Raw genomic sequence first — 17,992 nt, 5'->3', positions numbered from 1 at the left:
CTCACAAAACCCTGGTAAGGTAGGTACTTTTGTTGTTTTCATTCAAAATGAGGGAGTTGAGATTTAGGAATGGTAAATAATTTATCCAGGGTCACAAAGCTAAATCAATCAAACCAAGACTTGAACATAGGTCTAAGGGACTCTCAAACTACAAATCCTTATGGTTTCCAGGAGAAAAAGTACAGCTCCTCTATCCACAAAAGCTTTAAAACTGTACACTGTCATTTGAGGTTTGGTTTTACTTCTGTTGGAATATTTGTTAGTTTTTCAGTTTTTGCAGGGGAAAGAAAAGATAAATTTTTACCTGTTTGCCATTGTGAGTTACTGATGACAAGATGGTTCTTAACGTCTTGAATCCCATAGCAATGTCCAGAAGATGAGCAGCAAAAAAAAAGTTGTTGTAGTGTCCAAGAATGGACATGGTCATATACCAGGCAAGGTAGAGGAAGGACTATTAAGATGAAATGAGAGAAAAGAATGTCAGAAAATGGAATATATATTATTGTCAAAAGCTACTCTGATCTCATTCTAACTGCTCCATTGACTTTATCTTTTAATTATATATTCATATAATTCCAATTAGTTATATGAGTTCATGTATTTTAATTTAGCTCATTCTGCAGAGTTCAATGCCATCCATTCTCTCCTTTACACCAGAGTGGTTGTTTTTATTTATTCTCCCACAGAGAAAAATGAATTGACTTACTATTCAACAGCAGCTTCTATCAGCCTCAGTGCTACTGATAGTTTGGGCCGGTTAATTCTTTGACACGGGTGCCATCGTGTGCATTATAGGATGGTTTGCAAGCAGCATTCCCGGTCTCTACTCACCAGCTGCCACTAGCATTCTCTTTTCCCAGTCATGACAACCCAAAATATCTTTATATGTTGCCATGTGTGGCTGAGTTGAGGTGACCTTCTTTTTATTTAGGGAAGCTGCTTCCACTGTTAGATGAGAAGTTAGCTGAAAGACACCTTACTAGCAGCTGACAAAAGATATTTCAAGACGAGTTTGAGCTCTTTGGAGGGTTCTCTAAGATACCCAGGATTCTGGGCCATGACTGGATGAGGCAGGGGTGGAGACAGAGGTTAAGAGTATGCGGGAGAGGGGTGTCACAAGTCTTTAGGAGAATGGAAGTAAGGGTCACTATAAAAGTCAGTGCTAAAATTGAAGTGAGATTTTTTGAGACTACATGAGATGTCCAAGGAAGAAAGCACAGAAGAGAGAACAGCAGAAGGCCTTAGGGGATGTTCTTACGTTCCTTTCTGAGTGGATGTGAGAAGATGGCAAAAAAATTAAGAAGCAAGAATGAGGGGATGAGCTGAGAGCTACAGAAACAATTGTAGTCGATGTATTCAGCCATGTTTCACGATTCTCTCTCGCAACTCCCCGGCAGCAAATAGTAGCATTAAAAACAATTGACTGTAACAGTTATTTAAACTGAAAATTCTAAGATTCAAAAATGTCAAGCTATTGAACCAATGAGATACTATAATGTGATTCTCTGCCTTGACAGCTGGTGGCTTTTAGTCATGGGTGATTTTTTTTCATAATATTTGTACATATATGTGGGTCCTATGGTTTAACTCATAGGCTCTTTGATAAAAGGAAGATCCATCAAGAAAAAGAACACAATAATGTACTTAACTTGGCAGAAGCAAATGGATTGCAATCAATGTTAAGAAAAACTTTAAAAAACGTATTTAGAAGTTTCTAACATCTGTAAAAATTTTGAAGAATGCCATTGTTCAACTAAAACCTGAATGAAAATACACGTGAATTTTCATGTTTCATTTTCTTGTGTAAATATATTTTCATTTTAATCTTTCAGCTATTGAAAGAAATGGAATGAGAGATGGGCTGATGAATCATGTATTTCTATGGGTTTTTCTCAGATATGGTCAGTATTAAATGAACCGATATTTGAATAACTTTCTTAAGTAGCCGTCGAAATTTCCACCTGCTGAAGCCCAGTAAACTCATCTAATCAGAGTGCGTTTTACTTTGTGGTATTGAAGGTAGCTTACGTTGTCAGTGAAAACGACTCCTAGTTTCCACATCTGATACTTCACATCAATAGAGTTCAGTCTGGAAAAACAAAAGAATTTGTAGATATGTACATGAAGCAAAGGCTCACAGGCTTGCAAGAGCCTGCTGGCATTCACTCCCCATGGGATGGGGTAGGGCTGGCAACCATCTCAGAAGATGAGTTCTAGTTCAGGTGCCCGGGGAAGAGCTTGAGAGCTCCGTTGGACAATGTATTCCAGAGTTTTGTGATTTTTTTTAGAGGAATCTTAGAAAACAAAACAAAGCATCAGTATATCTTCTATTATTTAAAAATAGCTTTTTTTGGCCTTTTCTTTTCTCTACATTAAATATAAGATAAACACTTTAACACTTATTCCTAAAAATTGTACAAATTAACCAACATAGGTATATCAAGACTTTCCTCCCTAACTTTCGCTATACATTTGTAACTGCATACCAACAGAATTATTTTTAGTTCAACTAATAAAAAACCTGCATAAATAGCCACATTTACTTTATAACTGTAATGATTTTGCCAGTGAAAGGGCTTATTGGTTCTATTTTTGTTTCCTTTTGATTTCAAAAATGCCCCTTCTCATATCCTTCTCTATCCAAAAAGGAATTTAACCCTTCCCCTTGGTTCCCACAGCACTTTGTAGTCACCTCCCTTTATATTCATATCCCACAGTTTTGTAGCTGTAGGTGTGTATGTATGTACATGTATTTACACCTCTCTCACTAGTCTCTAAAATACCCATCACCAAGCACATTATATGATACAGTCAGTATATCATATAATATTGAATAATGTTGAATGAATGAATTGCAACATAAATATTTTTGATCTTTGCAGAATAAAATAGACATGTATTAAAATATACTTTTTAGCTTTCTTTTTTCAGAACTTGCACTGGTTTATAGGGCTAGAAATTATAATTTTATTAGCCTTCCCAACATTCTAGGAATTGATATAATAATACGATGTAATTTTTAGTGCTATTTTCAAAAGGGCTCCTCTAGAGATACTGTTTTAGTCTTTAATTACTTTTTTAATCATTTCTTTAATTAGGCCAATCTTAAGTTATAAGTGCAGTGATACATAGTTTATCATCTAAAGTTGATTTCATAGGAGGTTTTTCCCCTTGGAGTTAAGGTTTAATTTACTTTAGCCTAGACTCTCTGACTTTTAAGGAAATAAAACTGTCTTTGAGTTGTAGTTTTGTGACTTTAAATAATCATTTTTAAAGTTTCATGAATATTTACAATAGGTTTCAATATAACAATACTTTTTCTTAAAAAGATAAACAAACTGGGAAGTTTGCACGAGAGCATAATTATATTCCATGAAAGCAATCCTAAATAAAATAAGGGTTTTATCAGGATGTCTGAATTTCCCATGGTAGTTTCGTGATTTAAAAATTTATTCTTATGATTAGTTCTTTTCTATCCCTATCACTCGTTAGGGTAGCAAGTCGCTACCGACTGCATGAAAAGCATTTTGTAGTACACAGTACTCTCTTCTCACCAATGGTGGCAGTCATGCTCTTTGGGCAGAGCTGACTCCACCCTCAGGGATGCAGCACAGCTGATCTAGACCAGTCACGGCCTCCCCAGCCACAGGACTTGGTTCAGAGGTAAACTAGAAGCCAGAGAGCTCTGAGATATAAGCTCCACTCTCACTCCATGAAGACACATGGTGAAGAAGTATGCAGGCTTTCTGGCTGTTGGAGGCCATTCTACCCCAGGAGGTAAGTTAGCCACCTATTTAAATGGGCACATCTGTCGCTGCTGTTGTTTAGTTGCTAAGTCATTTCCAACTCTTTTGCTACCTCGTGGACTAGCCCGCCAGGCTCCTCTGTCCATGGAATTTCCCAGGCAAGAATTCTGGAGCGGGTTGCCACTTCCTTCTTCAGGGGATCTTCCTGACCCAGGGATTGGACCCATGTCTCTTGCATTAGCAGGTGGATTCTCTACCATTGAGCCACCAGAGAAGCCCAAATGTGCACATACCAAGCCCTATAAATTTGATTGATAAATACATGCACACGTAGATACATGAATCATCCTTGTATGCAAATGTTCACATTAATATTCATATGGAAACCAGATAATCTTTTAAAACTCCATCTTTTTAAACACTTTAATAAAGGAACACTACATGTAAATTTTTTCCTAGTAATGTGTGTTACTCACTAGCAAACTGTAATTATATTATCCCTATTTAATGGTATTAATAAAGTCCACATTAATTTATTGGTACTTTTCTAGCAGTCAACCTGCAAATATTTACTATGTAAAACAGTGGAAAATTCCACTAATTTACAACTGTTCATAGTAAAACAGTAGTCTAAACTTTTCTGTTTTTTCAGACTTATTTTCCAGAGTCACAAATACGACCATGTAAAATGCATAATTCAGTGAAAGTGAAAGTTGCTCAGTCGTGTCCGACTCTTTGCGACCCCAAGGACTGTATAGTCCGTGGAATTCTCTAGGCCAGAATACTGGAGTGGGTAGCCTTTCCCTTCTCCAGGGGATCTTCCCAACCCAGGGATCGAACCCAGGTCTCCCGCATTGCAGGCAGATTCTTTACCAGCTGAGCCACTAGGGAAGCCCATGTAAAATGCATAATTCAGTAAAACTATTTAATTCTACCTTGCTTAGCAGGGATCTGAAAATGTTAGTGGGAAACTCAGCATACTTTTCACCACTATCCTTGTTTCACATGATATTCTAACATAAAGGTCTTAATGCCTAAGGGTTATCAACTGTGTTTCTTCTTATATATAGTGATTTGGTCTTTAGGAAACATATTTGTTTTCTTAAAGTACCAGATAATACTTTAAACTTAAGTTCATCATTTCTGTTACATATTTGCTTATTGAACTACTTTTCAACTGGGTTCACATTATTTTTAAAGACTCAACTAGCTCTAACCAAGGCTTCAGAGAGAAAAAAAAAATGACCAAAAAGATAGGTCAGCCAAAGTGTCTTTTTTAATGCTAACTAAAATATTTATCTAAGACAATCTAACACTGCTCTACAGAACCTTAAATATTTATGTTTTCAAAGAAATCATCACATACCTAGTTGACTGACACCTTAAATACACCTAAATAAGGGACGGTAACCACTGTTTTTTCTAAAATTGTTGTGACTACAATAAGAAATTACTTTTTAAAAGCATGTGGGCTTTACATTTCTTTTCAGATTATAGTTGATTAAATTCGTAAAATAGAAATATATGTATATATACACATACTCACACTACACGTGTGTGTGAAAGTCAGTCTCTGGTGAAGTCAGCCAGTTTACATTCTCCTAGTTATATCATAACATTCCATGCAAATACTATATAAGGGTGCCTCATTTTAATGTAAACTTTCTAAGTAATAGTATGATGACATGGTACCAAGTCTTTGCTATTTAAATAAAATATAACAATTATAATAAAAGGATATGAACTTTGAACATTTCTAATAAAAGGTCTATATTACTCCTTTTTCCAAAATAAGAAAATTAACTTCTTTTCAAATAGGAAGCTTTAAGAAAACATAGTCAAATATTATGTTTTTGTACCTCTGACTTCGACTTAAGTGGCATTTAGGGGTAAAGAGGCAAATCAAATTAAGAACATAAATCTTTTTGTCTTGCTTTATATAAATAACAAAAAAAGACATGTTCAGAAGTTATAGATTATATCTAATGATTCCAGAGCTCAGAAGTACAAAAGCAGATTTTGTAAAAATACTGTTTCGCTCATCTCTCTGTTCTTCTGACACTGAAGGAAAGGAAATCAATGCACTAGCAAATTCAGAAGTGTATTCATTTTTCCTCCTTTCTACCTACATCTTGAATAGAGCAGAATTAACACTCACACAGCTGACAGGGAGCTGTCTTTCTTTGGCTTCTTCTTTTCCCGGGCATCACTGAAGTCCAAGGCAGCTTTGTCCATGCCGAGTAACTCGCTGATTCTGTCTCGGCCATAGAACTCTCCATATTTATCCATAACCTGGGGCAATAATAAAAGCATTTTACAGACCTCCACCATCAAGTAGTCTCATCTATGTACGCACATACAAACATCAGAGTATTTTAATACATAATACATGTCTTACTTTCAAGTTCACTTAAAAATCTAACTTACAGCTCATGTTCTCTGATCATATTGTTAAGGTCTAAGTGAATTTAACAGCATTTATTTATTTATTTATTTTAATTTTATTTTATTTTTAAACTTTACATAATTGTATTAGTTTTGCCAAATATCAAAATGAATCCATCAGAAAGATGATAACAATAACCCTGTGTACGAGACAGCAAAAGAGACACTGATGTATGTATGGGGCATTTATTTATTTAGGGCATGCTGCACAGCATGTGGGATCTTAGTTCCTCGACTAGGGACTAAACTTGTGCCCTTGCATTGGAAATGTGGGGGTCTAAGCACTGGACTGCCAGGCAAGTCTACTTAAAACATTTTAAATAATACCTAGCTGAAGAACATGATTTCTAAGGCAAGAGGAAGGTATGCAAATAGAAGAGGATGGGCTGAAGGAAATGGGTAAAGGAGTGGTGGGAGGTAATGGAATAAGGTAACTTCTACCAAATTCATACTTTATGTCGGGAATTATGCTAAGAATTTTTACTTGTTTTCCATCATGGGGCTCTTTCAATGTGGAAGTTTCCTCTTATTAGCATCCTGCTCTGCAGACAAAGAAATTGTATCTTAGAGAATGTAACATGCCCAGGGTTGGTTGGCTTGGCAAAAGAGTGGATGAGGAAGCATCCAGGCAAGGCTGACTCAGCAAAGGTCTCCTGCATAGAGCACAGCACGCCACTGGGATGGTCACGACATGCTGGTATTCCCTCTGTGGTCTCCACCTGAACCTGAAACCTTGTCACATCCTCAGGTCTTCAGTTAATTCTAGTATAGATGCTTTATCCATCACTAGAATCACTTCTTAGCAACCCACCTTGATTTCCTTGCCCCTCTGTCCTGTCACATTTGCCTGGCTTTGCCCGAGTACGGTTTTTAATCAATGCTTGGATGTGGGCTCACAGATCACCTGTGAGCTCAGTACCTCTGTCTCTTATATAGCAACTCTTGGCCTAGGGTTTATGTACCAGGAGGATCCTGCACATCAGTGAAAATGAGGCAACAGCAAAATAATGAAAGAAATCCAGAAGGAGAGAGAACTGGCAGCAAAAGAGGGATAAGAAAGCAAGGAAAGGGATGTAGGAGAAACAAAGGCACTGGGAACCAGAGGGAAAGGAGGGGGGATGTTAAAAGATTAGAGTAGGTAATGGAAAAATACATAAACAGAAAGAAAGGATTAGCAGAAATTTAAATAAGCATTTTTGGAATGTGTACAAACAGGTAAAGTGAAATAAACATAAAAGAGCAATGGTCGTTTAAAGTCCTATGAATGTATACTATTTAGGTTCATTAAAACAATTTGTTTTGCATTATTCTCACAGTACTGAAAAGGGGCTGGGCTGATCTGAGTGGGAGTTCTTTAGGGGTTATATTCTCACCCAGGAGGACAAACTGGACCCAAGAGCAGGAACGCCATGAAGAGTCTTAGCCACAATTACAATTTGTCTACTTATTTGACTCTAGATATATCATTTCCTTTGGAGATAACTTTTGCTTCTTTATATTATTAAATAATTAATATGAATAAAATATTCAAATCAAATATGAATAAAATATTCAAATCTTTTTTTTAAATTTAACCTGTGGTGGGTTCATGTTGATGTATGGCAAATCATCTATTTTAAGTTACTTAAAAATGATTCTTTCAAAGCTCTGGCCTAATTTGGATGACTCATCTGCATTAGTGCAATGCTACTACTTTGCGGTCACAAGGAGACAAAAAACTTGCACCAAAATGAAAATCAGCAAACATTCTGCTCCTTCCAACTAGAAAGTCTTGAGGGGTTTTTGTGTTGTTCTGTTTTCTTTAATGTGCTTCATTTTAAATGATGTACTTGATTTAAATTCTTGGCAAACTCTCTTTCTCCCCTCAGACTGGTAACAAAAAATTTGCAGCTCCTCATCACCAACCACCCTCTGAGTCCCACTAAACTGGTGGAATCAAAGGGGGAAAAGATCACTCCATTCAGCGGATATTTGTGGTCCTTCTACCTCAGACCATATATATACCCTGGAGCTACAGCTCATTATGGTACATGGCATGAATTGATGCAGCTTGGCAACTGGAGGGTTCAAGGAATAAGAAGGAGCTGCAAAATAATGTTTACTGTATTTTACAATGTACAAGTACTGTGTATGCCTTGTTATATTTTCTTTAAAAAGTGATCTACATTAAATAATGTGTGGTAGGAAGAGCATAGATAATCCTTGACTCTCAAAATCAGAGCTGACGGTCTTAACTATCTGTCTTCTTCCCACCATCCTATGATGCAGTGTGCATCAGAAGAAAAAAACTATCAAAAAAAAAGGTCTTTGAAGTTTATATAAAGTAATATAAAATGTAGTTGTCTGTTGTTATACAACTTTACTTCTTTATTGTAAGGCAGGATTCTAGCCCTGGTAACTTAGCTGTCTTATCAGAAAAGAACCTTCAGTCAGGTACCCAATCTCAGAGAAAATTCTTACCAGTTCTTTTTAATGTATAGGCTGAGCACTGTTTAATCACCTGAGTCAGAGGATGGGTGGATGAGCAATGCTTATTTAATTATTAGCTGCAGAGTATGGATTTCTTATGAAATTTTTGAAACTCATATTCAATCCTATTTCCATTTTGAAATGACATTGACAGATAAAGCATACCTCAATATCTCATTCTACATATGAGCCACAGCAAATTCAAATCTGAATTACACTTTAGGAAAAAATAGAAAATGTAAAGTGCTCTAAGTAGTATTACCTTTCTTTTAACAAATTTGTCCCAGTAGTTGTTGGGAAATGACCTAAAAGATATAAAAGCACAGAAGTAAAATATAGTATCATTTAACAAAATGATAAATAACAATATATTGTTTGGAATAAACAAAATCCTAAAAATAATATGTAAACATGTTCTTTCATTCACAGAAATTACAATGCATTTTTCCCATCTTATTCTATAATTTTTCTATAAGAATATTAAATATTATTTAAAATGTTAATATATCCATGTAAATCACAAAACATATGGACTAATATTGTTATGGATAAAAATATGAACATGTTTATTAATAAGGAGTTATATTTTTATTTATGTACAATATGTCAATATATACATTTCTTTGTCAATTGTCTTTAAAAATTAAAGTATCTAAAAATCTGTCCTTGTTTCTCCTATGAAGTTTTAAAAAAAAACTCATTCCCACCTTGAGAAAACTCAAGGAAACTGAGCATGTTATCATCACATGATCCTGGCATCTTAAGAATTCACCTAAGGGGACAGACTTGATTGGATTTAGTATTAATAAATAGAGTTGCTGAACAAAATATTGGGCTTCCCTGGTAGCTCAGAGGTTAAAGCGTCCGCCTGCAATGTGGGAGACCCGGGTTCGATCCCTGGGTTGGGAAGATCCCCTGGAGAAGGAAATGGCAACCCACTCCAGAATTCTTGCCTGGAGAATCCCATGGACTGAGGAGCCTGGTGAGCTACAGTCCACGGGGTTGCAAGGAGTCAGACACGACTGAGTGACTTCACTTTCAAACAAAATCTTCACTTTCAAACAAAATATTGAGCATTTAGAGTAAATGTTTATATGGCTATGTGCTATGGCAGGTCGCTCAGTCGTGTCCGACTCCTTGCAACCCCATGGACTGTAGCCCACCAGGCTCCTCAGTCCATGGGATTCTCCAGGCAAGAAAAATACTGGAATACTGGGGTGGGTTGCCATTTCCTTCTCCAGAGGATCTTCCCAACCAAGGGATAGAACCCGGGTCTCCTCCATTGCAGACAGATTCTTTACCATCTGAGCTACAGGGTTGCCCTTCAGATGTTAATAACACACATATAAATCATTCCCATTTGAACTTACTAGAAATCATAACTTTTTAAGAATAAAAAAACTAATTACAAAGAATTTATTTCATTAAAGTAGTACAAACAACTAGAAAATATTGTATCATTAATACCTCTAATAATGTAAATTAGACTTCAATGATGGATTTATATCTGAAGCAACAGCTAGTCATTTGGATTTTGATCTTGTAAGGCTAAATAATTAGTACACAGAAAAAGCATTTATTTTTCTGTCATATTTTACATGTCATAATGCTTAGCTAGGTATATGCCAGACTGCTGGATGATACCAATTAAAAATTTCCAACTTAGATTAAACATGTGAAATTCAATATTTTTGCCTTTAATGCTACAACCCTTTCCTTAATGAATACTTTTGGCTCCCTCTATGCTTTTCTGTGAGATAACCGTGCATTGCAGGTTGTATACACACTTCCCTGAACACTGAGTAATGGACGTTAAGTTCCATTACTGCCGTGGAAATGGACCTAAAGCCATTTTTGATGGAGGAAATCAGAACACAGAGGGCAAAAATTGATGGCATCCATTAAGAGGATGATGGAGCTCAGTCATTTGATTTTCTTGGCTGAATATATAACTATTACTCACTTCTGCTAAACTTTTGACAAATCTGCAGGAACTCTGGCCAAGTATTTTACATCCTGAAATTTTCTGAGCACAGAAATGTCTCATCTAATTCTTTACTCACTGTGTATTGATTACGAGTCTATCCCACTGGCCTTTAATATCATCTTCTGAAGGCTGTTCTGTAATATAAAGCCCATCAAATTCCAATTTTCGAGCTACTTCCTTCTCTCGCTTAAAAATAACCAGTGGGACCTACATTTGAAAAATAAACATGTAAAAATTAGTTTACATTAACCGGCATCTCTTGTGGTCACTATCTATACAAAACAGCTTCTGGAAAGAAATATTTCCCATGTTACTTCCAGGAAAGTAAACAATGAGTGAATATGAACCAGCCATGTTTAGGCAGAAAGAGGCATCTAGAGGTTTTAGAAAAACAGAAGATAGTGCAGGTATATGTATGCATATGCTTTTAAACACAGAGAGGTTCATAGATAATTTGCATTAATGAAATAAATTTTAAATATTGAGAAAAAGATTATATAAAATTTCTTTTCTTTTGCATATACTATATATATAGAAATGTAATAAAAGAAAGCACTGTTATAATGTTCCAAAATGCATACTTTTAAAAATTTTTAGAACTTTGAAAAATCTTTTTAATAACTGCCTGTTCAGCATGCCTATATATGCTATTTTGAAATAAATTTTAATTTCAACATCAGCAAAAATGTTTGTCAATTTGCCAAAATGTCTCCAGAATTTACTGACACTCTTTTCATATGCACAGAGTTTACACAAGACACAGATGCAAAAAAGATGCAAATATTGTGGAAGTACCTAAGAACACCCCCCTTCCCTCTCATAAAACAAGGGAAGGAAAGGGAGGAACAGGTATTTCTGAAGAAAACTTTACATTCTAATCATTTACTCCGGACCCTAGTTTTTCAAAACTCTTGTATAAGCTTCCCAATCAGAAGCAGGGAACAGTGAAACAAAAGCCCTGCAGCGTAACAGTGCCATGTTAGTAAAAGATAAAAGAGGTTTGCAAAGGTTTGAAGCTCTGAGCACTTGGAGAGACAACCTTGAGTTCTATTCACCAAACTATACCACTCCCTTAAAGGGTCTAGGAATGAAGCTACACTGTTTTCTGGGTGATGTGTGACAAACTGTGAAGCATTTCTGCCAAGGATGGTGAGAAATATGTGCCTAGTAGCAGAATAACTGAAACGACTCAGAGGTCAAATATGATCTATTTCTAGAATTTTCACTACACTGAACATTGCTAGTTACATAGTGGGTTGGTCACTGCTGTGCTGTCAAGTTATAGGTGAAATTTTCCATATGTGAATAATTACGGTGGGGAAAAAAAAAATTCAATGTGACAGCTACATCCCCTTCCCAGGGCAGCCTGTAGCCAGTAACTGGTCAACACAGAGCTCTAAAGGCCAGGCTCTAATGCCCCCAGCCCAGGACCACCCTGAAGGGGTGTCTCAGCTTCAGAACAGAGGCTGTGACATGCCCTGTTGGGTCTGTACTGTAGCCCCACTGCTCTGTCTTCCCCATGCTGCTTCTTCCCTTTGCCCCTCAGGTGTTGATGGAACAGTCCCTAAGAAACTATGCGTCTGCAGTTTTCATCTCAGAATCTGCTGCCCCAGAACAGCATGCATGCATGCAGACACACACAAGTTCCTTGGTGGCTTACTATCTTACTTTCAAGCAGTAGTATCCAATGATACAGAAGAAAGAGATGACCGTGTGCAGAATGGCTAATATCCGCAGTGTGGGCTCCATGTAGCCACTGCTCTCCTCCAGCACATAGTGCACTGCGATGATTCTAGGCGAGCTGCTGTCCAAGCTGCTAACTCTGGCATTTTCACTTGAACTGCGAGTGGGTAGTTCCTTTCCTTCAACCACAGAAGAAGTGGAGACCTGATTCAAACCATTTAGAGAACAGTCAGTTCATTTTCTCTAAGAGATCAGGGTAAACAAGAAACAATGGAAACTCAGCCTTATCAGCAAATAGCTGGATGTGAAGCCACTGCATGATGAAAAGACTAAAAGCATAGGCTGAAAAGACAGCTTTTCAAAAACCCAGCACGGGGAACTATATTCAATATCTTATAATAACCTATAATGAAAAAGAATCTAAGAAAGAAAATATATGTGTACACACACACACATAAATGAATCACTTTGCCATAAACTGAAACTTAGACAACATTGTAAATCAACTAAAATTCAATAGAAAAAAAATGGCAAATAATGATCATATTTTAAAAATTCCCTCTAGTCTAACCAGTTACCAGGGTTAAAATGCATGCAGGGGAAAATTATATGGCTAAGCTGTCTTGTCAATGATCAAAAGAATTTAATGGAATACAGGTATGCCATACCAAGATACATGTGACACGTTCATACATGTGACATATCCAGCCAAATCTGGCTATAAGTACTGTGGGCAAACCCTCTAAAATCCCATATTCTTCAGTGGGGGCATTTCTCAGTGCTAAGGAGCTAATCTAGTCTTGCTGTCCTAGACAGTCAGCGATGTGCCTGAGATTCAGGTTTTCTCTTTCATCAAAATACATTTCAGAAACGGTGTTCATGTGCTTACTAGTGGATCTGTCAAATCATTACATTCAATTCAGTCTATTTGTAGTTTCATATTGGTTATTAAAAGACTAAGGCATACGTACCTTATAAAAGAGCAAGATGAAATTGATCGCAAATGCGACAAATAAGGCTAACATTCTCATGTTGTAGAAGTTGCGAGCAAAATAGTTCTGAAGGTGAAAAAAATTATTAAAAGGTCATTGAATCAAGAGATTTGAAATTTGCAAGCAATTGAAATAAAGCATTCATACATTTACCAAAAACTATTTCTTGACGGGCTACCATTTATTAAGTCCCATATTTGGTGCTGTCAACATAATAGTGAATAAGAAAACTTAAACCATCATGGAGTAGACAGATAATAAAGAAGCACACTCACAGATGAAAAATAGCCTAACTTCAGGGAATGGTAAATGCTATGAAGAAAAATCCACCAGACTAAGGACTTAGGGAAGGGGGTACTATCTGGATGGGTGGTCAGGGAAGGTTCCTGGGAGGTGACATTTGAGCTGAGGCCTAGATGCCACAGGGAAATAATCAAGTGAACATCTGTGGGAAGGGAACATCACAGAAAGACCTTGGAGAGCAAAGGTCCTGAATTCTGAGTGATGCTGGTGTGTTTGATGGATAGTGAGAAGGTACCACAGTGAGAAGGAGAGAGAATGGGAAGGAATGAGGTCAGAGAGGTTAGAAGGGGACATCGTTCTGTAGGCCTTTGATAAAAAGTCTGTGCTTTGGGCTGTGGATAACGGTCACTACACAGATGTTATGTGTGTAAACATTTATCCAGCTGAGCTGTACAATTGAAGTCTGTAGACTTAACTGTTGCTTGTAAGGTGTATCTCAATAAACACAAAAGAAATGTTAAAAAGAGAAAAAGTGTTGCTTCTTACAGTGCAGTGGTTCAGCGTCTGATTGCTGGGACCATACTCCCTGGGTATGAAGCCTGACCCCACCACTTCCTCACTGCAGGATGTGGACAAGAGACTTAATCACTCTTGTAAGCATCACTTTTCTTATTTGTAAAGTGGGGATAACAACAAAATCTGTCTCATAAGTTTGTTATGAGGATTAGATAAGTTACTACAGAGGAAGGTAATCATTAATTTTATTATTATACCTGGAATTACTATTTTACTGTAAATGAGATGGCAAGCTCTTGAAGGAGCTGAAGAGGGCTTGATGTGATCAGATAATGATTTGGAAAGATGATTCCAGCTACTGTGTATAAAGTAGACTGGAGGCATGAAAGGCAGGGGACCAGTTAGAAAGTTACTGCAGGATGCAGAAAGAGGATGTTGGTGGTGGTGGTTTGAACCAGTGGTGGCTGTGGAAATGTTAAGAACCAGGAAAATTATGGATATATTTGAAAGAGAGAGCTGAGAATTATTCTTGGATTTATCTGAGGTAGGAAAAAGGAAAGGACTCAAGAGATGGTAACTTCTGTATCCTGGGGTCTGAGCAAGTAAGTAAATGCTTGGTATCATTTATTAAGCTATGGGGGAAAAGTAAAAAACACTGATTGGACCAGAAGTGGGTTTAAGTGAAAAGATTTGGGGACATACCAAGAATTTGTTTTAATATTAAGTGCAAGATGACTGCTGCTGTTGCTAAGTTGCTTCAGTTGTGTCTGACTCTGTACGACCCCATAGATGGCAGCCCACCAGGCTCCCCTGTCCCTGGGATTCTCCAGGCAAGAACACTGGAGTGGGTTGCCATTTCCTTCTCCAATGCATGAAAATGAAAAGTGAAAGTGAAGTCATTCAGTCGTGTCCGACTCTTCGTGATCCGATGGACTGCAGCCTACCAGGCTCCTCCATCCATGGGATTTTCCAGGTAAGAGTAATGGAGTGGGGTGCCATTGCCTTCTCCACAAGATGACTAGAAAGTATCTATCTGGATATATCAGGGGCTTTAGCATTATAAGGCCAAATCAGAATGATACTTCATTAGTTATCCCTCTCCACAGACACACCCGACTTGGATGGTGTCATCTCCCAACATATGATCCTAACTGTTCTGCCACCATTTATAGGACCAAAGTTGGCCACCGCATCCAAACTGGGTCAGTCACACTGGTTCTCCTTAGAAGGTAGGACTGGGTTATACGGGCTGGGTTAGTGACTTTGGTTATCTGAGCTGGGAGGTCATGAAGACTGGCATCATGAGAGGCACTGTGGCACCTGACTGTGGCCATGATTAGGCTTGTGCATGCAAACAGGTGTGCAAAGAAAGTGATGGTGCAAAGAAAAACAGAAAAGAAGGCACCTCTGGGACAGAAGGATGGGGGAAAAAACCTACATTACTTGCTTTGTTCAACTGTGGTTACACAGACTCTTCAGGAACCCACTGGGGCTGCTACAGCTTATCACAGCGCCTGTACAACCTCACACCCTAGCCAGACCACACGGGCAGCCATGGCCACTGTGACAACAAACCAAACCACGGATTATCCAGAGTTACCTCAAAAACATTTGCATTCTGTCTACTCTTTATTAAATAATACAGGAAACATACAATGTAGTTTAAGAAAGCATGCTGCTGCTGCTAAGTCACTTCAGTCGTGTCCGACTCTGTGTGACCCCATAGACGGAAGCCCACCAGGCTTCCCCATCCCTGGGATTCTCCAGGCAAGAACACTGGAGTGGGTTGCCATTTCCTTCTCCAATGCTGAAAAGTGAAAAGCGAAAGGGAAGTCGCTCAGTCGTGTCCGACTCTTCGCAACCCCATGGACTGCAGCCTACCAGGCTCCTCCGTCCATGGGATTTTCCAGGCAAGAGTACTGGAGTGGGGTGCCATTGCCTGTAAATTATTTAAAATATGTCATATATATAAACATTTATGTACAAGCAGTTAGAATATATCATGACTGAGAACAATCCATTTTCCTTATAGGTGAAGTTCTATACTATATGAGTTTTTGGTCTTTTTTTTTTCCTCAAAGGTTAAATGATTTTGCCTTTCAAATGGCTTTATTATGGAGTGTTGTTCTTAATTTCTAGGTCTGACATTTTTGGTCAGTACCTCATGTAGGTTTATTTGAGACATTCATCTCCCAATCTTTTCCTATTTATATGATATAAATATATAATATTTATACACATATACATACATACTCATATAAAAGGTCTTTTAGACAAAATTTTTAACAATTCCATCCTGTATGAATAGGAATAGAGAACTACATCTTCTTTATTTTTTTTCCACATATAAGCAGATATTTTATTAACTAAAGGAACATTTCTGAAAATGTTTAGGATACTACATAAAGAACTATCTTCTCCCTCTTCTTTCACTTTTTTACTTATTTCCATTTTAAGAATAATTTTGAATAGATCATCTTATCATTGGAGAGTTGGCTCACTGCATTAATATTTTTATAACTGGATTTTTAAAAGGGCAATTCAAGAAAGATTGACTAACCCCACTCTGAAACATCAAGATGAATTACCTGTCCCCTAGAAGATCTGTTTTGCTATCATGTATTGCAGAGCCTTACATAGTGTCCTGCAAAGAGGGAGCCTTGGGGTATGTTAATTAACTTACCCTTAAAATGTCCTTTTGGGAAGATGCTGGCAGTCACTAAGTCACGTGGTCTCGGGTCATGTGAATGTGTGCAGAGATTATGGGTTTGACAATAGGGATCCATGGACCAAGACACTGATTTTAACATATAAACACTAAGATGAGCAAACACAATATACATTCAGGGCTGACTGGGTTCCCTGATTACCACCCGAGGGAAGGTCAGTGGGTATTTACTGCACCCGAATGATTATGGTCTTACAATGTATCAAAAACAATACTCATTCTAAAACATCTTACCAGAAGTTTCTGTTGATAGGCTATGATTTTCTTCCAGAATGCTGACTCAGGAACTTCTGGCTCTCCATATCTGTGTGTGTGGAGCTGCCTCAGTTTTTGTTTACCCTTGTCTTCTTTGGCTTTTTCTTCTTTTTCTCCATCTTCTCCTCTATGAATGCAAATGAGTGAAATATAAACCACCCAGACACCAAAGAACTGAACAAGTTTTATGCCAAAATATATAAACATACAAGTATTCAAATCATAGTATCAGTTTAAATAACTGATACCTCTTCTAATTTTAGAATTAGGGGTAGAATTTCTGGCTTATCATAGCCTCCTGTATATTGATAACTCTGTGAAGTTCCACTCTATAGGACATCTTACAGGCTTCAATTTTCTTTGTATCTCTACCCAGCATATTGCTTTCCAAGTGTACAATGAAATAGTTAACTGAAAAAGGAATAATGGAGACTTTCTTTTGGTTGTGACTTTCAACATACCTTATTTTTCAATTCTGATTTTAATGTTCAGTCTCTAACACTGACTAGCTATCAGGATTTAAAATCAGAGGCATATGCATTTGGTTGTTGACGGATATAGACAATGTCAATATGTTAATTCTGCAGACAATAATGGAATTGGGAGCACTAAAATTTGATACCTAAACCTCTCCGGGTACAAAATACCAAGCCTTCATGGAGATGTATTTATGTACATATGTAATCATATATATGTAAACCACATAATATAACTCATACTTAACCCATATGAGGCTTTTCCAACATTATTTTTAACACTTAAGAATTGCCACTGAAATGACTGTCAAGCTCTGTTATGTTTGTCTGTGTTTCATTGTTATAGTCCTTTACATGGCCATTTTTACAACTGATCCAATAGTGCAAGATCTGTGACAATGAATGGCTCTGACTGTGAAGAATAGACAACAGTGACCCTGACATGAGGCCTA

At 37.3% G+C, this 17,992-nt stretch overlaps 1 protein-coding gene across 7 annotated transcripts in view; it reads right to left on the bottom strand.

Annotated features, from left to right (window-relative positions):
- RYR2 (ryanodine receptor 2) overlaps nt 1-17,992 on the bottom strand; it is an 830,734-nt gene that overhangs the window by 38,736 nt on the left and 774,006 nt on the right. For all 7 annotated transcript variants that reach the window (XM_061404941.1, XM_061404935.1, XM_061404936.1 and 4 more), the window contains 8 exons: nt 17,044-17,191; nt 13,302-13,388; nt 12,316-12,534; nt 10,724-10,854; nt 8,923-8,965; nt 5,905-6,038; nt 2,029-2,089; nt 305-451 (listed from right to left, as the gene is read on the bottom strand). In XM_061404941.1, the coding sequence (XP_061260925.1) occupies nt 305-451; nt 2,029-2,089; nt 5,905-6,038; nt 8,923-8,965; nt 10,724-10,854; nt 12,316-12,534; nt 13,302-13,388; nt 17,044-17,191 (970 nt within the window). The remainder of the gene's footprint in view (nt 1-304; nt 452-2,028; nt 2,090-5,904; nt 6,039-8,922; nt 8,966-10,723; nt 10,855-12,315; nt 12,535-13,301; nt 13,389-17,043; nt 17,192-17,992) is intronic.

Source organism: Bos javanicus, chromosome 28 (assembly GCF_032452875.1).
Source record: "Bos javanicus breed banteng chromosome 28, ARS-OSU_banteng_1.0, whole genome shotgun sequence".
Taxonomy (NCBI): domain Eukaryota; kingdom Metazoa; phylum Chordata; class Mammalia; order Artiodactyla; family Bovidae; genus Bos; species Bos javanicus.
The sequence above is the reverse complement of the archived record's forward strand: the minus strand, read 5'-3'. Positions and strand labels throughout refer to the sequence as shown.